Source organism: Argiope bruennichi, chromosome X2 (genome assembly GCF_947563725.1).
Source record: "Argiope bruennichi chromosome X2, qqArgBrue1.1, whole genome shotgun sequence".
NCBI classification, from domain to species: Eukaryota; Metazoa; Arthropoda; class Arachnida; order Araneae; family Araneidae; genus Argiope; species Argiope bruennichi.
The window spans coordinates 9,257,962-9,280,812 of record NC_079163.1 but is presented as its reverse complement, the minus strand read 5'-3'; the positions used below and the strand labels follow the sequence as shown (position 1 = coordinate 9,280,812).

Here is a 22,851-nt window from a genome sequence, read left to right as displayed (position 1 = left end):
AATATATTAAGGCAGAATATACATGTCTGTTAGAGCATATATTCCAAATCTCCTTAGATGCTTCGGTGCTAAAGATTCAGGCATTTTAAAACTTCCTGCCACGGGACGCTTACTTGCGCCCGTTGTGTAGAAGCCGGCCAGACAACACTAACTGCTCTACTGAAAAGAAGTGCGTTAATTACAAGGGTGAATTCTCTTCATTCTCTCGTAATTATTCTGCCTGGAAACTGGAAAAGAAAGAAAGAAAGAAGAAATTGCAACAAAAATCAAAAACCAGATTTTTTTTTATTAGGAAGTCCTAAAAAGGACCAGGAAGCCTCATTAAACCTAAAACAAATGCTTCCGGAAATTGCGTACTCTCCTGCCGTAAAAAATAATGTGTTACTTTGTCCATACAATAGTACCTAGATGATGTCTCAACTTGTATTAGTTCGAAACTTTCTGAATCCACTTCTACAATATCTTGTACAGTTAATCCTTCATCTTTATCTACTGCACTAGTCTGTGAAGATACCTCTGTTTCACTAGACTTAACTGTTTTCCAACTTGTGGCACACACAAAAACATTTTTCATTTTTTAAAGCTTCGTTTGTTAAAGCAAAAATTGTCGCCAAACTGAAAAAACTTCAAAATTTTATACTACCTCGCCTCGCCTCGCCTCGCCAAATTTACATCATGCCTGCATGTCTCAACTGTCGGAGAATCAGGTGGCTGGAAATACCCCTACTATTGAACGAGCAATCGAAATAAGGAACAATTTGGTATTATTTATCGAAAAGGGCAATTTATAACATCAAAATCTCAATGCAACAAGGATCCTATAAGTCAGACAAAGGTATGTCTCATCATTGACCAAAATTATCCAACCATTTTTTACATTCTTCTATATGAACTTTTGCCATTTTTAGCACAGGGTATGAAAAAAGTAGTCACTGGCTGTCTGTAAACTTTCATTGTCATGAAAATTGATGTTCTTGAAGGCCTAAGCATTGCTAATAGCATATTTTTGATTTTTCAAATAAATTTGTCGCTATCAAAATGGTTAATACTGTATTCTTTGAGGACAAAATTCTAAAATGTTATTTATCCGAACACAAATTTGGGGAAAACAGCCAATAAATTTGAAACATGAATGTCAGGACTTAGTGTGTACTTTTATTGGTAATTTCTTTAATATTTTCCTTCTTAACACATTGATTGCCGCATGACGCGCCAATGCGTCACAGATCATATGTAATTGTACCAAACCATCTATGTTATTAGATGAACCCTTCTCTACTACAGTCAAGAGATAGCAAAAAAGGGGTCATCTAACTAGATAGAGGACCCGAATATTGGGTGTGAGTCGTGGCAGCGAAAGTGTTAACTGTATACTTCCCAGTTGTAGGAGTGCTCAGATCCCAGGAGAAAGCAAATAAGCCTTGCTGTAATCAAATGAAAGCCATTTTTTTTTTTTTTCTATTCTTGTGAACTGCAAGTCTGCAAAAAATTTATTTTAATAGAAATGATAAACTTTTTGATTAGTGATGATGTGGCTTGCAATTCAGTAGAATTTCAGAAGTTAGAATAGACAAGTTTTCGTCAAAATACTGAAAAGGGCAAAAGTCTGATATAAAATTATGGGAAATAATTGTGATCCTAGTGATGCAATCCTATTAATCCACAGCTGAAATTGAATTTTCTTATACTGAATTACTGAAGTGGAAAAACTTAAAACAAAGTATTTCTGTAAAACAATATGTTTCGGAGAATTGAAAGAAAAAATGTTTTGGAATAGAAATTTTTTAAATCACAAAAGAATTTATATATCCAGAATAAAGCTTGTTCGATATATGTCGAAAGATTGCACAAGCGAAGATTACAGTCTCAAAATAATGAAAACCCTAAAAAGAGGATACACATTTTAGATAAGCTAAACGATTTAAAATCGAAAAGGCTAAAATTGAAAAGACGATTTGTAAACAACAAAAATCTGCAAACAAATTAGTTGAAAAGACAGAAGGTAATGGAAATTTTCAATGTATACTTTTAACTGTGTAATTTATAATGTAAATTTGAAATATTTTAATGGTGCGCTAATTTCAATTCGTTTATTTAAATGTAAGTAAAGATTTCTTGATTTGTATCTGCCTCATCCATTTTCCCTCTTCAATTTGTTAAGCACTGACCAAAAATAAAATTAAGAAATTTTTATGGAATGAACATTTTTTAATGAATTTTGTTTAATCTAAATTGTGAATGTGTTTGAAATCAACACTCGAGGTGTTTTTGTGAAATTTCCATCGTATAATTGTGTGGTTGGTAGCGGTAAAGGCGCTTGCTCTGTGATCTTGAAACCCACTTTGAGCAGTAAATTTTAGCTTATTAGCTGAAGATGAATGCAACAAATCGCCTTAGTGCTTAGACCCGAAGCATTTGGAAGTAATTAGCAAGAAAGTAGTTATGCATTTAAATTTAATAGTGAAAATATTTAAATTTATTATTTTTCTTTTCTATAGCTATATATTATTTCTTGGTCCTTGAATCCCTTCCTCTTCAATAACAGTGAGAATCCTGTGAAAGCTAATCCCCCCTCCCATCAGTTGTTAGGAACGATGCGAAATATAGTTCAGCGTTGTGGCAACACATAAGGAACTAAAATAATGTAAACTATAATATTTTCATTCAGTGAGAATATATAATATTTTGTATATATCTTTTTAATTAAATGACTAATTATTAATTTGTGACAAATCTTCCATTAAAGTTGACCTTATACATCATATTATTTGTGAGCAAAATTTGAAGAAATTTTATATAGTACTTTGGATTTCGGTAGTATAATAACTATTTATGTGTTTCCCTTTTATTTATATAATGTGTAAGTATCATTTTCTATGAAATTTCTAGATTCAAACTTTGTCTTGATAATGCTAAATACAAGCTGCTTATTTATTTGTAGGTGAAAGCACTTTCTTCGTTGAGGCCAGTGAAACTTCAAGTATTTTGCATCATGCAACATTAAATTCTTTCGTGTTGGTTGATGAATTAGGTATTATAAAGTTATTTTTTAATCTACAGTTTTCAAAAATATATTTTTTATACAAAAGCTGCATTTTTCGTTTTTTTATTATTATTATTTGTTTATTGCTATAGCTTAATGAGTTTTAAATGCAATTTTTTCTTATAACTGATTTTCCTAACTTTCTCATTTTATTACTTCCCATATTTTTTGAGCTCGATTGTAATGAAAAGTATATCTAATTCAATTTTTAATAACTATTATTTCCGTGAAATCGCAATTTATTATTATAATCTTGCATTGATATTACAGAGCATTCTCTAAGACTTCTTATATTGAACCGTATTGCACTTATATGAATTTCCATTATGTCCATCCTCCTTCCAGAAAATTGCTATTTCTCAAATTTCATTCGATATCAAAACGACTAATTCTTTTATAGGATGTAATGAAAGTCATCAGATTTACCAAGTCCTCAATCTTGTGGAATTATAAGATTTGTGTGCAAAACTAAACTTTTGAATTATGTTCTGAATTGCAAAGAATAGTTCTGTTTATACACACATTGATTTGTGTCGAATATAAGCGAGCTGGGGTTTCCAATCCTAAAAAGAAAAAGCCCCTGAAGAAGGAGGGTGGATGGAATTTCATATATATTGCAGTTTATATCTATTTAATATTAGCTTTATTTTACATTCTTTCAATAATAATAAATCTATTTGAATAAAAGGATTATGTTTGTTTATTCATCAAATTGTATATTTAATGTATACTTGTATATAAACTGGTGTAAGAAATTAAGAGAATTTGCATATTTTATCGAATTGCATGAAAAGAACTGAACTGAAGGAAAAACCACTGTTTCTAGATAAAAATGCAAATGTGGTGCGGCTAACACGTAAGCGTGCACGTGTGTGTAGGTGGAGCCAGCAGAAAAACAGGCTTTATAAGCGCGTGGAGGGTAAGAAGAATTTCGTTCGCTAGCACACATCGGAACAGTAAAAATGAGTAACCACCAACGTTTAGATGATGGAATGAGGTGGCGAATTGTGGGCAGGTCAGAGGCAGGCAAATCGCAAGTCCAGATATGCAGAGAGTTTCATTTAGCGCCCAGCGTCGTGTGTAACCTATGGAAACAATTCGAGGATACTGGATCCATCGAGAGAAAGCATGGGTAAGGTCGTCAAAGAGCCACGACGGCCAGAGAAGATCGCCATTTGTCCATTTTAGCGAGGCGTAACAGAGGGGCTACAGTTTCTCAACTCTCTCAGGACCTGTATGCAGCCGCAGGAACCCGTGTATCAAGGGTGACTTGTTCCAAGAGACTGAATGAGAGAGGATTGTTTGCCAGAAGACCGGCTGTTTGCGTCCCGCTCACTTATATGAACAGGGAGTCCGATTAGCATGGTGCAGGCAACATAGTGATTGGAGCAAGGGCAACCGTTCTGTTCACCGACGAGTCCCGTTTTAGCCTAAACACCGATTGTCGCCGTACTTTTATATGGAGAGAGCCAGGGACCCGCTACCTACCCTCCAATGTCCGCGAAATCGACAGTTATGGCGGTGGGTGTGTAATGGTCTGGACAGGCATCATGTTAGATGGCCGCACACCTCTCCACGTCTTTGACAGAGGCTCTGTGACTGGTATGAAGTATAAGGATAAGGTCTTGGAGCCCTATGTTCGCCTTTTCCGGGGTGCAGTGGGCCCCGAGTTCATCTTAATGGACGATAACGCGAGGCCATATAGAGCTCTTCTGGTTGACGAATTTCTCGAGAGCGAGGATATTCGCCGGATGGATTGGCCAGCCAGGTCTCCAGACATTAACCCTATAGAGCATGTCTGGGACGCTCTGGGGAGGGCAATTTCAACTCGCAACCCCCCTCCGAGAACCCTCCAGGAAATGAAAACAGCGTTGGTGAATGGTTGGGACCAATTGCCACATGCACTGATAAACTGCCTTATTTTCAGTATGACATCAAGTTGCAAGGCGTGTATAGCTGTAAGAGGGGACCATACCCCCTATTAACCCATTTCTTTCGTGTATTCTGCAACCGCTATTTCAGACCATCAGACTTCCATGAGTCTTACGCACAAGCATGTGTGTCTATTATAACTGTTGAATGTTTATTTTGTTTGCATTATATCAACCTATGTTCACATCAAATTTTATTAAAATCTGTCCAGTAGTTCTGGAGATCGTAGATCAAATATGAAAATTCTCTTAATTTGTTACACTAGTGTATTTTACTGCAATATCTTTAAATTTCTGGTTTGAAAGCATTTTCCTAACCAAATTTTTATTATTATTATTTTCATACTAAGGAAATGAATTTTATCTGTAAAATTTTATTTTGTTGAATTCCCACACTTTTGTGTGGCGGATTAATAGTTATCTAGCTATCATAAATTTAGATTACTTTATTTTCTTTCAATAATTTTATGGGATGAGAGAAAAGAAAATATAATTTATCTTGTATTTAGTAGTAAATATTGTTCGGTTTTATCCCGAATTCTTAATCAAATCGACTCAAGATTTCATTATAATCATGAAAATGGGATTTTTTTTCCCCCCCAAATTGTAACTGGACAATTGTGACAGCTCAGGTAATTTCATTTAAAATCCTATAAAAACAAAAATTGAAGGCTTCTTTATCAAAACCTTGTGATTTCACCCTTCCTCGCTACCTGAGATGGCGACTAGGCTTTATCGTAATTCTAAGTCTTTCTCAAGGAAATATATCATCACACCATTTAGGTTAATTTTAAAAATTTATGTTCGGAATTTCGAGAATCATCTTCCAGATAATGTAATTTCTTAAGAATGTATCAGTTATCAGCACAATGATGATGAATATGTTTATATAATTGTTAATCTTAGCAAAATCAATTTATTAAGAAAAGAAATTAATTAATTATTATTACCTAAAGGGCATGCATTAAATGAGCTGATTACATGCTGAAGAAGTTTTAAAAAATATCTAATCAAGTTTAACCATTTGAATCTTACTGTAATTTTTGCTTTCATTGTAGGAACTTAATCTGAAAGTTGAATTGATAGAAATGTATGAAATTGAAATAATTTTTTAATATAGTTTCAATTGATGAAAAGTTGTTAGACTTAGAAATTAAAAACTATATATTTTTTCAGTTGCCTTAAACAAGGACTGAAAATACTGATATTGGATTAAAATATCCAGACAAAAAAAAAAAAAAAAAAACTAATTCTTGAAAAAAATTTATTAAATCTGTTATATTTTCTTTCGTGGACTCATTTTTCGAATGTCATTTAATTCTTTGGGTAATATTATGATAGATGATGAGCTGATTGATAATGAATAGTTTGTATGCTGTTTAACCTATAAATTTTTCATTATCTTTTTTTAAAAAATTCATAAAACAAGTAATAACAGAATAATTAGTTATAAAATTAGATATAAAATTCAGTAACTGAAATATGAGTTACAAACAGGAAATATTTTTTTCAGGTGCCACATATTGGAGGCTAACAGAAGAATTATGCCCTATTTTGATAAATATTTGATTAACTAACTTACATAACTAAGATTGCTTCTAGATAATTTTACTTACAAATATGGTTGGGAGCTGACCAAACATCAACATCGCGTTATATTGTCCAACCTGTATCGATATTTCTTATATCATGATTTCATTATTTATTACTATTATTATAAATAACATCTTTATCATTCTGATTAATTAGAGTGACTCCAAATAAAAGGAATTTTCATCTTTTATAATAAAAATATTCGTGAAATGACAATAATTAGAAAGCAATTGTGTTAAAATCACTGAAATAAAACGTGTCAATGCTAAAGCATTGTCTGCATATTACAATTTATCAAATTCTCTTTTTTCACTTATATAGCAATTTTTAAAATTTTGACTTCTCTACTGTTGATTTAGAAAATGAAATAGACTATAAAGGGGGGGGGACGCATAATAATACCTTCAAAAGGTAAAATTAAATAGTTTTAATAAAATTCGAATGTGAAGTCTGTAATGTCTTGAAAAATTGATTCTGTATATAAGTAACATAAATTTTTATTCTTATTTTAAAAGTATTATTGATGAATTTAATTTAAAATATGCACTAGAGTTTTAACAATAGGTAAATTAAATAATTAAAATTAAAGAGGCTTTCATACAATTTATTATTTCTGAAGTCAAAAGGAGATAAAAGAAAATAGTAATTGCGGAATGCGTAAAACATGAATAACAAATATTATGGAGTGTAAGTTTCTTTATGGAAAAATGAAACAACGCTTTAAAAATTTTAGAAAAGATTTTTCAATTTTCGTTCAGCTGTGAAACAGCGTGGTCAAATAAAAGAAAAATACGCCATTATATATTGGCATTAATATAAACTCAGCAAAAAAAAAAAAAAAAAAAAAAAACGCTTATTTCTGATTATTAAAATCATTTTTCGTTTATTCTATCAATATTTTGGCAAATTATGAAATTCTAAATGAAATAAAAAATTAAATATAAGTAATGAAACGGGTTATATAAACGGGTAAAAACGGGTTATATAAAAGATTCTTATGGATTGAAAAAGTTATAGGCACAAGTATTTGATATGGTCAGTATTTATTATTTCTAATTTCCGGTTTCTTCTCTCTTTCCTTATATTTTTATGATTGATTATTCTTATTATTACGATTTTTAATTGAGATTATGTGAATTACACTTTGATTAATTGAGAGAATTTTTTTAAAAAAAATCGAGATTTAAAAAGATGAGTAACAGATAATACCTTAGTACTTCCTTATTCTGTAGGTAGAGGAACTGCTACTTATGATGGAACTGCTATTGCATATGCTGCCTTAGATTATTTAGCTAATGATATTGGATGCCGCACTTTGTTTTCAACTCACTATCATAGTCTTGTTGAAGACTTTTGTGATCATCCCAGTGTTGGCCTTGGACATATGGTAAGAAATTTATCCCTATGTGCATTGCACATTTTATTCTGAAATGATGCCTTTGGCTCATAACTTAGACGTCACTTTAACTTATCCTTCTGGCTAGAACTTTTTTTTGTGTGTGTGTTACATAACATATATTTTGGTGGCCTTAGACACCAATATCCTGGTCAGAGGGTGTAGCAATACTACATACTCGGAATTCCTACGAGTCTTCAATGGTGTTGGCTATTTGATACTTAGTATTTTATTTTAAATTTCTTTTTTTTTATGTTAAAGTATTATGATTATAACTGAAAGATATTTATAAAATGGACGTAAAGTGATTAAAAAAATCATTCTCTTTTATATTGAATATTATATTGTACTATTGTATACTGAATATTTCATTTAGTATCCAATAGAGTCATTTCATGCTAATGATACATGTACAATGAATTCCATAATTAAATTGCCATCTTGGAAGAAAAGAGATGTAATTTTTCTCTGCAGTATTAGTGTGGAGTTAAGCTTGTCATGTATCGGTGATACCAACTGAATTATTTTATAAGCTGAATGTTGTTTTATCTTTAATTTATTTTGATTCTTTTAGCTGAGTGAAAACCAATATTTATTTTGTAGGCATGCATGGTTGAAAAAGATTGTGATTGTCCAGCACTAGAGAAAATTACATTTCTTTATAAATTTAGTGATGGAGCTTGTCCAAAGAGCTATGGTTTTAATGTAGCTCTATTGGCAGGAATTCATAAAGATGTAAGTTTTTGTTCTAATCTTTTACTTTTTTACTGAATATTTATATGTGTGTTATTGGATTGAATGTTCAGAAGTTTTGATATTTGAAGAGTATTAGTGAAATTTTATTAAAAGGCGATTTAAATTGAAATGCTGATATCCAGTATATATATGATATTGTACTAAGCATTTTTTTTTCCTTAAAGCAATTTGTTTAAAATGCTGAAAAGATTTACTTCTATAGCCATTATCTCATTATCGTCATATTAATAAAAGCTACTGGCTCGTATAAAATTTAACAAAAAGCAAGCATTATCAATTGTCTCACCTCTTAAAAAAACACTTAAATTTTCTTTAATTTTTATGTTTTGCATGTTATATATTTTATGCTCTCAAATAACATTTGAAAAAATTCTTTGCTGACAAATCTGTTGGAATTTTTTTCTAATTGATTCCATTTTGCAACTTCTAAAATGTAATATAAAAATGATCATTGATTGCTGTTTTTAATCTACTCCTTATATACGGAATCATTTTCTTTTGAAGAGAGAATAGACGTAGTTAACTGGAATTAATATTTATTCTTCTTCACGATAAATGAAAAACTTCGATTTTTAGTATGCGTTTTAAAAGTTCATTGTTAGAAACATGATCAAGTACTCGAAAAAGAAGCTTATAAAGATATTTTGAATTTTTATAGCTTTTGAATGAAATTATGAGAGAAAGCATTTTTGGTTTCAGCGCGTGAAATGTCAGTGTGGGAAAATAAAAGTTTTGTGCAATTCAGAAGCCTTAGAGTGATTAGGAAATTATTATTTTTTAGAGCATGAATAAATAAAATTATATATTTTTATATATAAAATAGTTATTTCTTAATCACTCAAACTTAAATATAATACTGTGAAAAATTTCTTCTATATCTATAAAAAGAAACACTTGTGTTCGTTTTGTCAATGTTGTGTTCAGGGAATCTATCACACGTACAACTATGAAATATGTTTCTGAAATAATAATAGTAATGGTAATTCAATACACTTCGGAGCACGAATTACAAAATTTTTCATAGAAAATTTTTATTTAATAGTTTAATTATAAAATTTGGGGCATTTCTGCAAGCAATGATGTTTCCAACGATAGAGGAAAAAATTGTATCATCAGCCGATAGAACAAAAAATATTTTAGGTGGAAATTTATTTTAAACTTAATTTACTGAATTTAATTTTTTTTTTAATTTAATCAATTTTCCAAGAAAGATTTTTAAAATTGAAAACAAAATATTTGCATTTGACATTCTAATTTTTTTTTTCAATATTTGGATCATTTTGCCGGATCGTGAGTGGTTTTAAAATATATTTTTTTACTAATATTTTCCTAAAATGTTCAAACATTTTCTCTGCATATTTATGTCAGAAAACGGGGTAAACATTTCTTTGCTGGACTATTAATGTAACGTTTCTTATTTCTCAAATATGTCGAATTGGCAAGTAGCCACATGAGAATTTATTTTCCAAGAATGTTGTCACATGCAATAATACTATGCAAATATTGCCAGTAATCGATGAGACGAATGGATCCATAATGCTTTCTTGCCATATTGCTTAAATTTTAAAAATATACAATAGTTACAACCGCTTTTTTGTTCAAAAAATAATAATATTGTAAAAACTTTATTAAAAATACAATAGACTTTCGATTTGCTTAACTCTGATTCAACAGACTTCCGATTTAACAGACAATTTGATTGATGTTCTCGAGCTTTTACTCATTCTTCTTTTAATCTTATAGCCACATTTCCCCACCTTTTTAAAATGAAATTTTAGGAGTTATTAATATTTCAAATCAATAATCTGTTTACGATGCTGTGTCTGTGAAAGTCAAGAATTTAAATTTTTGTATGTTATGGTGTTTTGTGATCTGTGGTGTGTCTCCTAATTTTCTCATGAAAAGTATTTTTGTTATTTTTTATTAGTTTTTAGATTTTGCTATTGTGTCAATTTTTCCTGATTTCTCCTTTTGAAGTGTAAATGTTAGATGTAAAAAATTTAATTCGAAATGTGTAGTCGCTTTTCGGATTTCCTCAGCATGGTGCTATAAAATGTGAAATATTTAAATATTTATGCTATATATTGCTTTATGTTATTTTGCAGATTGTGCGACAAGGCTTTTTGAAAGCACAGCAAATGGAATATTCCTCTAAGCTTTCGAAGGTGTTGAGGTAATTATTTGTTATAATTATTTTTCCCATTTTCTACTGAAATATTGGTTTAGAGCAACCTACTCCTCATGAACAAAAACATTCCCTTTCATATTATGTACAATGGTTTCCCTGCCGTAAAAGTAATCTTACATTATTTCTATTAAAATGAAAGTCCGTCTCGAGCCGTCTCATATTTCACTATCTAGTCTTTTTCCTTTATTTCTTTTGTATTTAAATTCTTATGTCTGACAATTAATTTGGAATATAGGTAAATGGATTTCTACATTTTGTCTCATCACTTACTTTAGTCTTGCTATTTCATTATTGAATTGGTTATGATAACTTAAAATTAAACACTTTATGTTCCTGGTCCATCTGTGAGATGAGTGTTACAAAATTTTGTGGTTTCATTCATCCATAGAAGAGATACATTCAAAATATGCATCATTGTTTAAGTTGTTGAGAAGAGTATCACATAGGCTTCTTAGTACTGAACTCATTTTTTCCAAACTTCAAATGTGGGTCTACTGCTTCATTTATAAAGTTAAATAATTCCTATATTTTTTTTTCCCACTCCCCACAGATCTTTTTGCTTACAATTTTTTACTGCCTGTTTTCACTTCTTCATAAACACTACTCAGGCTAAGAAAAAAATAGGTGAATCTAGGTCGGAGATTCGATTCAACTTACCTGAATTATTTTACTTCAGTAAAAAAATATAATATGCAAATATCATTTTAATAGTGAAAGTTATTATCTTGCGTTGGAACAGTGTTTGTTGATTAGTATTTCATGTTTTCAATTCATAGATTGTGAATTGTATTTGGAGAAAATTGCTTTTATTCACGAAGAAAGTTCAAAAATATTTATAGTAAAAACTAAATTCGTTTACTCTTTTGTGTTAGACTTTATTTGTTATGGATGTAATTATAGTGAAAATGCATTGATTATGCATTTGATATGCCATTTTCATTTGGCTGCTCTATCTTAAAATTTCTTTTTCTATTGGAAAAAAAATTAAAGCTTTCCACTAAGACCTAACATATAATGGTATAATGACGAGGGAAAAAACCTAACTTAGTAATTTTAAGTAAGTCCACTTCTATCTATCATGAAAATCTGAATATTAAATAGAATCATTTCCAATTTTAAAAGATTTACCTTACCTGTTACCTTCCATTTTTCTTATTACATATATATAATTGAAATTTTGCTTTGAGTGTTTTGGTTGTCATATTTAATGCGTTATCTAAATTATTGAAAGTGTTTTTTACTTTTTATTTTAGACGTCTTTTGTCTGTGATGAAGCCTGAAGAAGTGATAGAAGAATTGAATAGCAAATATAAATTCTTTGCAGTTTCAGAATGAATCCAAATACTTTATCCTCGTTTTATGTAAACTTTCATCTGTACTTGAACATCGCTTCTTTACCGATAATTGTAAATTCATACTTCAATAAACTTATCAGTTTTAAAACAACTAACTCTTCAGTTTTTAAAGCATCATGGTTTGTCATTCAGCTTTTTAAAACAATTGAAACTAATTAACTTTTGAATTTCATGACAATCGTTTTCATATCCAACAACATAATAAAAGCCTTTAACTGTTTTCATTCGGTGGTACATATGCTGTAACTGATTTTTTTTTTTTTTCATTTATTTTGATTGCGGTGCTACTGCCTGATCCAACCTATTGAAAGTTCTTCCTTCTCCTTCCTCAGAAATTCCCTGGCCCATTTATGGCATGACTCTATTATACTGTTTTCTTGGATGAAATTTTACCAATTTTGGTTTTAGAAATGTATCCATATGCTTTTGATATACTTTATATCCTTAACAAAAACATAATGCTCATGGAATATTCGGATATGTTTAAAATCCATGAAAAGAAAACATCCACCATCGTTAAAACAAAATGATAGCAATGAAGTTTTAAAATTCTTTGGTTTGATGTTAATGATGGATCTTGTTGAAAAAAAAAATACTTTGCAGGGTTATTGGATAGCTAATGATTTAATTTAAACCAGTTTCATCGCATTATTTCATTTTTCCTTCATCAATTCGTACAAAGCATTGACGCAGGCTTACATTTGAGGATTGTAAATTTGTCAAATAAATCTGCTTTTCTTCGCAAAAATATGTGTATTGGACAGGCAGAAAATATTAATGAACATAATCTTTGCAGTTATTTAGGAACGAATGAGCAGACCTCAAACGAAGAACTTCAATTTATGATTGCACGAGATCTAAGTGTCGGGGAGAAAACGCCTAACAAAGGTGCTGCTCTACTATCAGGAAATATTTAAATCAAGGAGGGAAGAAACATCAAATGCGGTGGAACATGGTATAAATAATGAAAACACTTCACCAATAACCAAAGATCTTCTGGAGTTTCTATAACTGAGAAAAGAATTATATAAGAAGAGGAAAAACTGATCAAAAGAGATTATTCAGAAATCTGCAAGTTCATGGGCCTCACCTATTTTACTCGTGAAGGGGCAAAAGTTGGGTTTTTTGTATCGATTATCACCGATTAAATAAAATAACAAAGAAATATGTCTATCCACTTTCCAGAATTAACAAGATATTGGACTGTTTAAAAGGCGCCCATTATTTTTCGTCCAGGAATCATTTTCTGGTTATTGGCAATTACAAGTTGATAAATCTGACTCACATACACACATAAAAAAAAAGCATTTGTTACCCCTGACGGATTATATGAGTATTAGAGTCATGCCCTTTGGGTTTTGCAATGCTCCTGCAATATAAGAGAACGATGAACAATCTATTTCGCCAGTTAAAGTGGAAAGTTTGTCAGTGTTATCTTGATGTCATCGTACTTTCTGCTACGTCTGATTAACACTTACGTCGCCTAAGATCTGTTCTGGAATGTCTTTATGTGGCAGAACTGCCTCTTAGTACAACAAATGCCTGTTTGGATAAAAATAATTGTAGGTTTTTGGACATCTTGTTAGTAATGATGGACTGCAATCTGATCAGGATAAAACAATTACTGAATATCCATTTCTAACTTCAATATCACACATCAAAAGTTTTCTTCGAAATTTGCTAATACTGTCGAAGACTTATCAAAGAGTTGTGCATCAAAGCGCATGTCTAAAAAAATCACTAAATTTCTATGGATGAATGACCAACATTAGTCATTGAAGACTTCAACACTGGTTTTATCTAATGAGCCTATTTTAGTTCTCTTTAATAGAAATGCTTCCACAGAACTATATGCAAATTCCAGTGGCTACGGAATTGGATCCATACTAGTGCAAATACAAGATGTTAGGAAACTACCATAGCATATGCGTCTAGGGTGCTCAGCAAAGCAGACAGGAAATACTGAATCACAAAGCGCGAATGTCTTGCCGTGATCTGGTCAATCAATAAATTGCGTCCTTACCTATTCGGACGTCCTTTAATAGTTATTACCGATCATCATTCCTTGTGCTAATTATCCAGAATGAGAGATGCATCTGGAAGACTAACTCGTTCGGCATTGAGATTGCAAGAAATTTTCTCGTCATAGCGCTAAATCCGGATGCAAACACAATGACGTAGACTGCCTATCACGGCATCCACTACCATCTGCCAATGATAAAGAAAAATCAAATAAGTATATCAGTCTTAACTACTCCTCCATGCGAATAGGATGATGATTCCGAGATAGTTCAAATAATAAAGAATCTTCATCAAGGTAATTCAAAGAGTGAATTTAGAATACTAGATGAGGATATTCTTTATAAAAGGAATTATGTCACGAGGAGGCAATAAGGGTTACCAGTTGTTCTTACTAATTTACACAAAAAAATTCAGTATTTTCATGATGCTGCTACATCAGGCCATTTAGGATTCGCCAAACCGTCGTGGACAGAATAACACGACGGTTTTATTGGCCTCGTATGTATCGAACTTTTTGACGATTTATTCGTCATCATAAACAATTCTTTAGGCGAAAGAATATTTCCAGCTGCAGCCGGATGACCTGATATTCATTCTACCTGCAGAAACACTCTGTCATCGGTTTAGAATCGATTACTGATGTCGTTTCCAAAAATCATTTCAAGGAAATAAGTGGATTGAAGTTTGCACCGATTATTTGGCTCGATACGCTATCACGGAAGCGCTTCCTAAAACAGATGCGTTTGAAGTTACAAGATTTCTTCTGGAAGAAATCCTATTGAAACAGGGAGCCCCTAAAGTTATACTATATCGAATGGTTCTGCAATGTTGATTATCGAATCACAAAATACCGGGTGCGGCATAAATTCGTGCAAACTTCAAAAAATCATAATAAAAAAAAGTAATGCTCGAAAAAAATTGCGGGAATATGTTCGGAGAGCCTTTGGATTTGGTTATTTCCATTTAAAAAAGGGTATTTAGAAAAGGACCGATAGATGGCGCTCAGAGACAGTTTATGCAAATCAGGAAAACAGAGCACAGTAACATTATAGTACATTTTATTTTAAAGCAAAAGATGCTCAACATAACCGCTACCACAAGATATTAAGCAAGTGAGGCTTGTAACATCTCAGCATCGATGTCACCAACGACCTTTCAGTTCCATCAAAGAGGTAGGAGAGCTCCGGTAGACACGAGACTTCAGGTATCCCCACAACCAAAAATCCGCTGGAGCAAGATATGGCAATCGTGAGGGCCACTCATTCTTACATCTTCGGCTTATCACTCTGTCCTCAGTGAATGTGTCTAAGAGGAACGTCTTAACGGAACTAGCAACTTGGGGTGGAGCACCATCATGCATGAAGGTGACGGAAGATAACGCACGTCTTTGCTGCAAAGCAGGCATAACATGGTCTCGCAAAAGCCTAAGATAGCGTTCTGCAGTGACGGAACAGGTTTTCTAACCGGATACAGGACAACGCTATTCAAAAAAGAAAGGGCCTAGAATAAAGGTCGCAGTCACACCGCGCGAGACAGTCACATGCGGAGAATGTAGTGGTTTCGTCGTGTACGCACGTGGGTTTGATGTCCCCCGGATACGACTTGTTTTGCGTATTGACGTCACTATGCAATGAAAAGTGGGATTCATCTGTTCACATGATGTTCAGTAACCATTTTGGGTCACGTTCCATGTGTGCGAGCACCCATGTTGCAAAGGATTGTCTTTTCTCGCAATCTGCTGGCAACAACTGATGAAATGCCTCTATCTTGTACGGACGCAGTTTCAAGATTTCGTGCAGAATGCGTCGGATCGACCTTTCCGGAATTCCTGTTACTTTACCTGCTTCACGTGCGCTACAACTCCCCGTTGTAGTCTCGGCTGCCACATTTCTCATGACCCTTTGGATAACAGGGACGCGGTCAGCGCTGACGGATGGTCGTGGACGGTCCTCTAATCTTCCCGTTTCCTCAAAACGGCAAACTGAATTCAATATCCCATTCAATGAAATTGGGTTTTTCTTCGCCTTAATTCCTTTCACCGTCTGTAACTGTCGCAATGCTTTAGTCGCGGATTCACCGTTCTTATAGAACAGTTTAACCCTTTATGCTCGATCCGGTAGCGATAGCATGTTACGGGTGTCGAATGACAGATCCATTTCCAGCCTTGTGTTTTATAGCTATACTGATTTGCATAAACCGTCTCGGTATGACGTGTGAGCGCCATCTATCGGTCATTTTTAAATAAATTTTTTAATGGAAATAACAAAATCCAAAGGCTCTCTGAACATATTCCCGCAAACCACAATTTTTTTCGAGCATTACTTTATTTATTACTAGCCGCCTTTGGCGACCAGCCGGTTCGCCAATCTTAATGTTCGTTAAAATTTAATAACTAAATATTTTATGCATTTCCTACTTTAATAGCTTCTTCATCAAAATATTTTAAAACTTCAAATTTTGATTATCATATAAATCACTCATAATATTATAAAGACCTTCTGTCATAACGTAATATTTATCTTTCTAATTTTCTGTTAGCTCCAGTAGAATTTATGCTTTAAATTAAAGCGGAAAGGATTAATCTGCAATTAATATAATAATATTTTTTACTGAAACAAAGCATTTTTTTATAATATGATTACTGAAAACAGAGTCACTGAGCATTTAAACTTTATGAGCACTAAAAAATATCTTTCTTAATTTATGTAATATCTCAAGAATTTGTCAACAAAATTTTCTCAGATTCATCATGAGCAGATCGATTAATTAACAATGTTTAATTTTAAATGCATCAAACATTAAGAAAATAAACAGAATCGTTTGAAATAATCGGCCGAAAAATGTTAAGCCTAGCCTCATTACTGTTGGAAAAATAAACTGAACCCTTACTCATTTGGCGATGGGGAAAATGGAAGATTTTTTGGTGGGAAATTTAGTTTTTAATTAATAATTAAAATTCTAATTAAAAATTCAAAGAAAAGGGACCCCCAGGTGCACATTCCCGACCTCTAAGGTAAACATGTACCAAATTTGGTAGCTGTAGGTCAAATGGCCTGGCCTGTAGAGCGCCAACACACACACACATTGAGCTTTCTATAAGTATAGATTATTTTTTGAAGTTTGCACGAATTTATGCCGCACCCGGTATATCATCCTCAAAGAAAAGAGTTCTCATTCTTCCATTCGAACACAGATGTCCCTAGATAATGCAAATACAAATGAAAATCCATCAAGTTAATAGAACCGGCGAATTCAAAATACTAGAATGTATTTTTTGTAAATAAAATTATGATATGATTGGACAATAATTGTTAGCAGTCGTTCTTACAATTGAATCAAAGAAATTATCTATCATGTTTCTACAACTGGCCATTTAAAGTTCGCTTCGACATTAGACAGAAATTACTTCTCAAATGTATCACATTATTTTTTTAATTCACTTATGTATCAAATTATTTGTCTGTATTTTTAGCCACTGTAAAGGACGCCAGATACGGAGTAGAATTTCACAGTTGTGGTCAGACCGCCTGATATTTATATTAACTGAAAAAATGCTTATCATCGAAATAGAATGAATGAGTTATGCCATTTAGAAAAATCATCATAGGGAAGTAAGTGGATTATAATTTGTACCGATTATTTAATTCGTTATGTTGTCTCGAAAGCACTTCCTTAATCCCAAGAGTAATGATATCAAATCAATGAAATGTATTTCTCTCAAAGGTCTCATCAGAACTATTATAGCTCTGAAATACATGTGATCGAATTATGTCATTGTATCATCCTCAAACAAATGGCTTAGTTAAGAGATTTAATGAAACGTTGACTGATATGATATCGATGTATGTGGACATTGAACAGAAATATTGGGACATCAACATTTGCCACATTTGCGTATAATACTGCAAAACAAGAAACGATGGGATTTACACCATTTTATCTCCTTTATGGATATGAAGCAAAAACGACACTGGATGCAATGCTTCTTCCTGAACCAGAATGTAAAACTGGCCATTCCTCCCACCTTATTTACAAAGTGAGGGAATCTCGGCAGATTGCTCATCTTCACACTATTGACTTACAAGGAAAATACAGAGCATGAATGTGATGCAAAATATAAACCTGTGTCTTATGCATCAGGTGACTTTTTGTGACCTCTGAAACCAATTAAAAAAGTAAGTTTATGTAAAAAATTGCTAAAAAATGTTTTGGGCCTTGGAAATTTATCTGAAAGTTATCAGATGTAATGTACGAGGTTAGTATTGCGTCTACCCATCGGAAAATGAAAGACATCTTTCATGTGCCACGAATAAAGCCTTACTATGACTCTTCAAGCCAGTTAGAAGAGAGTGAAATCGAAGATATAAATGGCAATGAAATAATGATAATAAACTAGAAAACGATTTGTCCATTCTGGGAACCAGATTCTGGCATTCATCCTGAAGAAAAGTATTTTCGATATAAGGACTCCATCATAAAATATGTTAATATATCAATGAAATCAAAATATATCCATAAACAGCAGAGCGTCGTTTATTTAGGGAGAAAATAATATCACGATGAAAAAAATAATATAACTTCCACGAAATAAATTATATAATTTGTTTCAAAAATGATTAAACGCAAGGGGGGGCTGAGGTTTAAAAACTTGAAGAGCGAGAGAGGTAGTCGGAGGCATGTAGTGGTGTAACTAAAGAACAGGCAAAGCGAGCGCTTTGGTGCCATTATCAGGGAGCGTAAAAGTGAGGAAAAAATTAATTGCTTTTTAGTGACAAATATTTCTTTCCCCTTTTTTATTCATTTTCCAGATTCTTAAAAATTAAAATGAGGATTTTTCCACCGATATTAATATTTCATTTTTCGAAATCGAAATCTCTAAAATACAAATAACTATCTAAGATTCCCGTTAAGACTTCATTGTCACGAAATTTCAATATATTTTTGATAAACAATATATTTTAATAAACAAAGATATATAGCCGTAGTATCCGAGCTATGCAAATACATATACATAGTATAGTCAAACAAATCATCCGAGTAATATTTGATAAAAGTAGATGCCTTATTTAGAATTTGAGAAGGGAAAATAAACATAACATCGGACCTTATATAAATAAATCCATGAGAGCAATTTTTTAATTCATCAAATATTTCCATTAGTCAACAAAAAAAGAGATTATTTAGAATTTCTTCTAACGAAACTGAATGAAACGAATCGAGAATAGATTTCGCTAAAAATGAAAATATTAGGCGCAGAAATTACGAGAATAAAAAAATTTGTTGTGATAAAGGATGATGTGGATTAGTAGATTGTTAATCAGATATTTATGACTACTTTTTTGGGATAGAATTTATTTCGTTATAAATTCGAATCACAAAATAGTAAAGAAAGAAACCGTGACACTTTTTCTTGTCTTCTTTCATTTAAAAAGAAACTGTGCTCTTTTTTCCTTGGAGATACTGCCCTCTCTCACCAATTAACTCAGTTTGAGAAATTCTTATAATAAAATTATCTAATGTGTCTCTTAATAACTATAAAGTATTTCACAATGCATATTTAACTAAACAACTTCTCTACAGTTGCATAAGCTGATTAAATTATAAAACAGAAATAAAAGTATAAATTTTTTAAACACTCGAAATGTTTTCATATTCTGGAGTTCACTGCCAGAATCTTACTTATGTTGATTCTTAAAAAAGTTATATTCTAATCTCATTGTCTTAATTTAATATGGAAGTAGTAATTTTGAAATTTTAATAAATTAACTATAACTCAGTAAACTTTTTTATTATTCGGCAAAAAGGGTAAATGCTTAAAACATTAATCTATTTCCATTTTTTATATATATTTTCAAGAATCGCAGTATCTATTGCTGAATTATTTTCTTGAATTGCAAAATTTGTATTCTTGAAGTACATATTGTTACAAGCCTGTAAAGTTGCTTGCCAGCACGGTTAGATCTATCACCGGAAAGACTGAGTTACAATAATCTGTATTGGAGGCTGCTCGGGTGCCGAGCCAGTGATCCCAGAGCTTGGCGACTTTGGTGACAGAATGGATAATGCTGGAAACTTCGAGAATTTTAACGATCCATCATATAGGAACTGAGATGCTCCTGATTGGATATGAAGGTTCTCGGCCCGCCTCCCGGGAACTATAAAACGATGGCAGTCTCAAGCTGCAATGAATCGTGATTGGAATCGTAGATAAGTAACGAGTCTTCGAGAGGATAGAGAATCAACGGCGGAGTGCCAGCGTTGTGTGGAGCCGAAGCTATTGCTGAAATGAGCTGTGTACCCAGTCCTGTTGTCTACTGTGGAAACAGCATCGAATCCTCTGAGGAGTAGCCAATCGTGTAATAGTGAGTCGGCAGTTGGATACAGCTAAAGCGAGGAGACAGTGAGGAATTTCAGCCGTTTGGAGACACCTTAGAGCGAAGCTTCGAGGATCCCCTCTCCTGCTGGATTCTGTCTGGCCGCTTTGCGTGCCGTGGTCGATTACTATTTGTGGACTACTGTTTGCTGCTGTGTGCTGTCCTGTGTTCGTCCCAGCTGTATGTATTCGTCGTCTTTGTGTTAGTGTCTTTATGTTTAATAAACGTCGTTGTTGTCTTCTACTGAGGCCTGCTGATTGTGTTTTCACACCATATACCCACTTTAAGCGAACCCGTAACAATATTTTCTTTGTAGAAATGAATCGTAAAGGTTTCTGGGGTTAAAAAAAAATCCTGTTAAATCTTAGATTCTGGTTTAAAGTAGAAAAGATTTGGAATCAATGTTCAGTTCAAAATTTATATTACTAACTACTGACTCTTAATTTGATAAAAAGAAATTAGTTGTTATTTATTTTTAAAATATCTTCTTTAACTAGATAGAAATCCATTTGGAATATAGTAACAGAGTATATATAGATATTCCTTATTTCCGAATATTTCCAATTTTAAAATTATTATCAAAAGGTTATCTTTTGTGTTTTATTAAAAAAGATTTTTCTAAAAGCAAGATTGATTTCTACCATTGAATTGTTACCTTTCTATTTATAAAACGTGCCATGATATTAGAATGCACCATTTGAAAAATACACCATGCCTCTAAAATTTATATGAGACCATGAGGTTTCATTTGTAAATAACATAAGAGATAAAATTGAATAATAATATGAGATAAAATTTTATATGAGAGATTTAATATGATTAATGAAACAAAATTTAAACTACAGATAATAGGAATAATGCACTTGACATTTATAAAATGAAAAATATTATAAAAATTCGCTGATAGATAGCATTATAATTTACATAAAATACCTAATATAATTTATAAATGCTAAATAATATAAAAAAGAATTAAAACTGCTATCCCTGCCTTCATGTTCTTCACTGTGCTCTAATCGTAGAACCATTTCTCATTTTTAATATATGTAAATTAATATCATTTTTATAGAGTCGTCTATTGGTGACCTTTGATACTAAAATCTTTTTATTTAATAGCTGTTAAGCCCATCTTTTGAGTTATATGTAGTTCAAATTTTATCTCATTTGGACCAACAGAACGCATTCTAGAGTTCTCTGAAGTGGGAAACGAATTTCTTGCTAACTCCTCCGTATCTAGTTAATTTTGATATAAATTTGATATTTTGGTTTTTATTTTCTAATTCTGTCCTTTTATTAATCTTTCGTGATATGCAAAAATGTCTGAAAATTACAATGAAAGTGTCACTCAAACATTGGTCAGAGATATGAAAAAACGGTGTAAATCAATAAATTTGTCTTTTAATCTCTCAGCAAATTTTACAGATAGAAGCACAAAATTTTGTGATCTTATAGGTGAGTGTAAAAGAAGAATTTTGCTAACCGACATTTTTTCACTATGAGTGACATATAAAATTTAATTTTTCTAACTTTTTGCTAACCTTCTCTACAGAAGCCGAAGTATTTTTTTCTCTATATATGATAGTTATTAAGCACCTTATTTATAATAAATTTTACTCTTTTATCCATGAAATGTTGTATTTCAAATTCCAATAAAAAAAAACTATTTTAATTTGAGAATTTACTTTAAAAAAAAAGAAATCTTGCATATTGCAAACTGCACGATACACATAAAAATAAAAATTGTTTTCAAAACGTGCGTGTCATTCAGTGAAAAGTGGAAGAGATGAATTTAGAAATGTAATTATTGTGACGTATGAAGCCAAATCTAGGAACTTTTTCGCAAGCAAATGGTTTTTTAACAAAAACTGGTAGTTTTTCCCCTCATTCCCTTGTGAAATGAATCCCATAGGACATAATAGACTTCCCTGTGGGACGCTGAAATGTTTTGGAAGGTTGAAATTTGGTTTCTTGACATAATCATGCAATGCATCCCCCCCCCCCGAAAAAAAATAAATTGAACTAGAAATTTAAATATTGTACTTAGACATAGACTGGCTATTTAAAAATTTCATTACATAAAGCAGACAACTGGTTGTTAACAATTAGAAATGTGAGCCCTCAAGACTGCTAATTAATAACATGTTCCTACACTCTGATTACACAAAGTATCATTCGTCAGTGTGTAAAATTTAC

At 32.0% G+C, this 22,851-nt stretch overlaps 1 protein-coding gene across 1 annotated transcript in view; it reads left to right on the top strand.

Moving 5' to 3' along the window:
• LOC129960899 (DNA mismatch repair protein Msh6-like) overlaps positions 1-12,300 on the top strand; it is a 100,586-nt gene extending 88,286 nt beyond the window's left edge. Inside the window, exons 26-30 of the mRNA XM_056074617.1 lie at positions 2,942-3,031; positions 7,800-7,954; positions 8,567-8,698; positions 10,825-10,892; positions 12,161-12,300. Coding sequence (XP_055930592.1) covers positions 2,942-3,031; positions 7,800-7,954; positions 8,567-8,698; positions 10,825-10,892; positions 12,161-12,242 — 527 coding nt within the window. The 3' untranslated portion in view covers positions 12,243-12,300. The remainder of the gene's footprint in view (positions 1-2,941; positions 3,032-7,799; positions 7,955-8,566; positions 8,699-10,824; positions 10,893-12,160) is intronic.
• Positions 12,301-22,851: the final 10,551 nt, after the last annotated feature.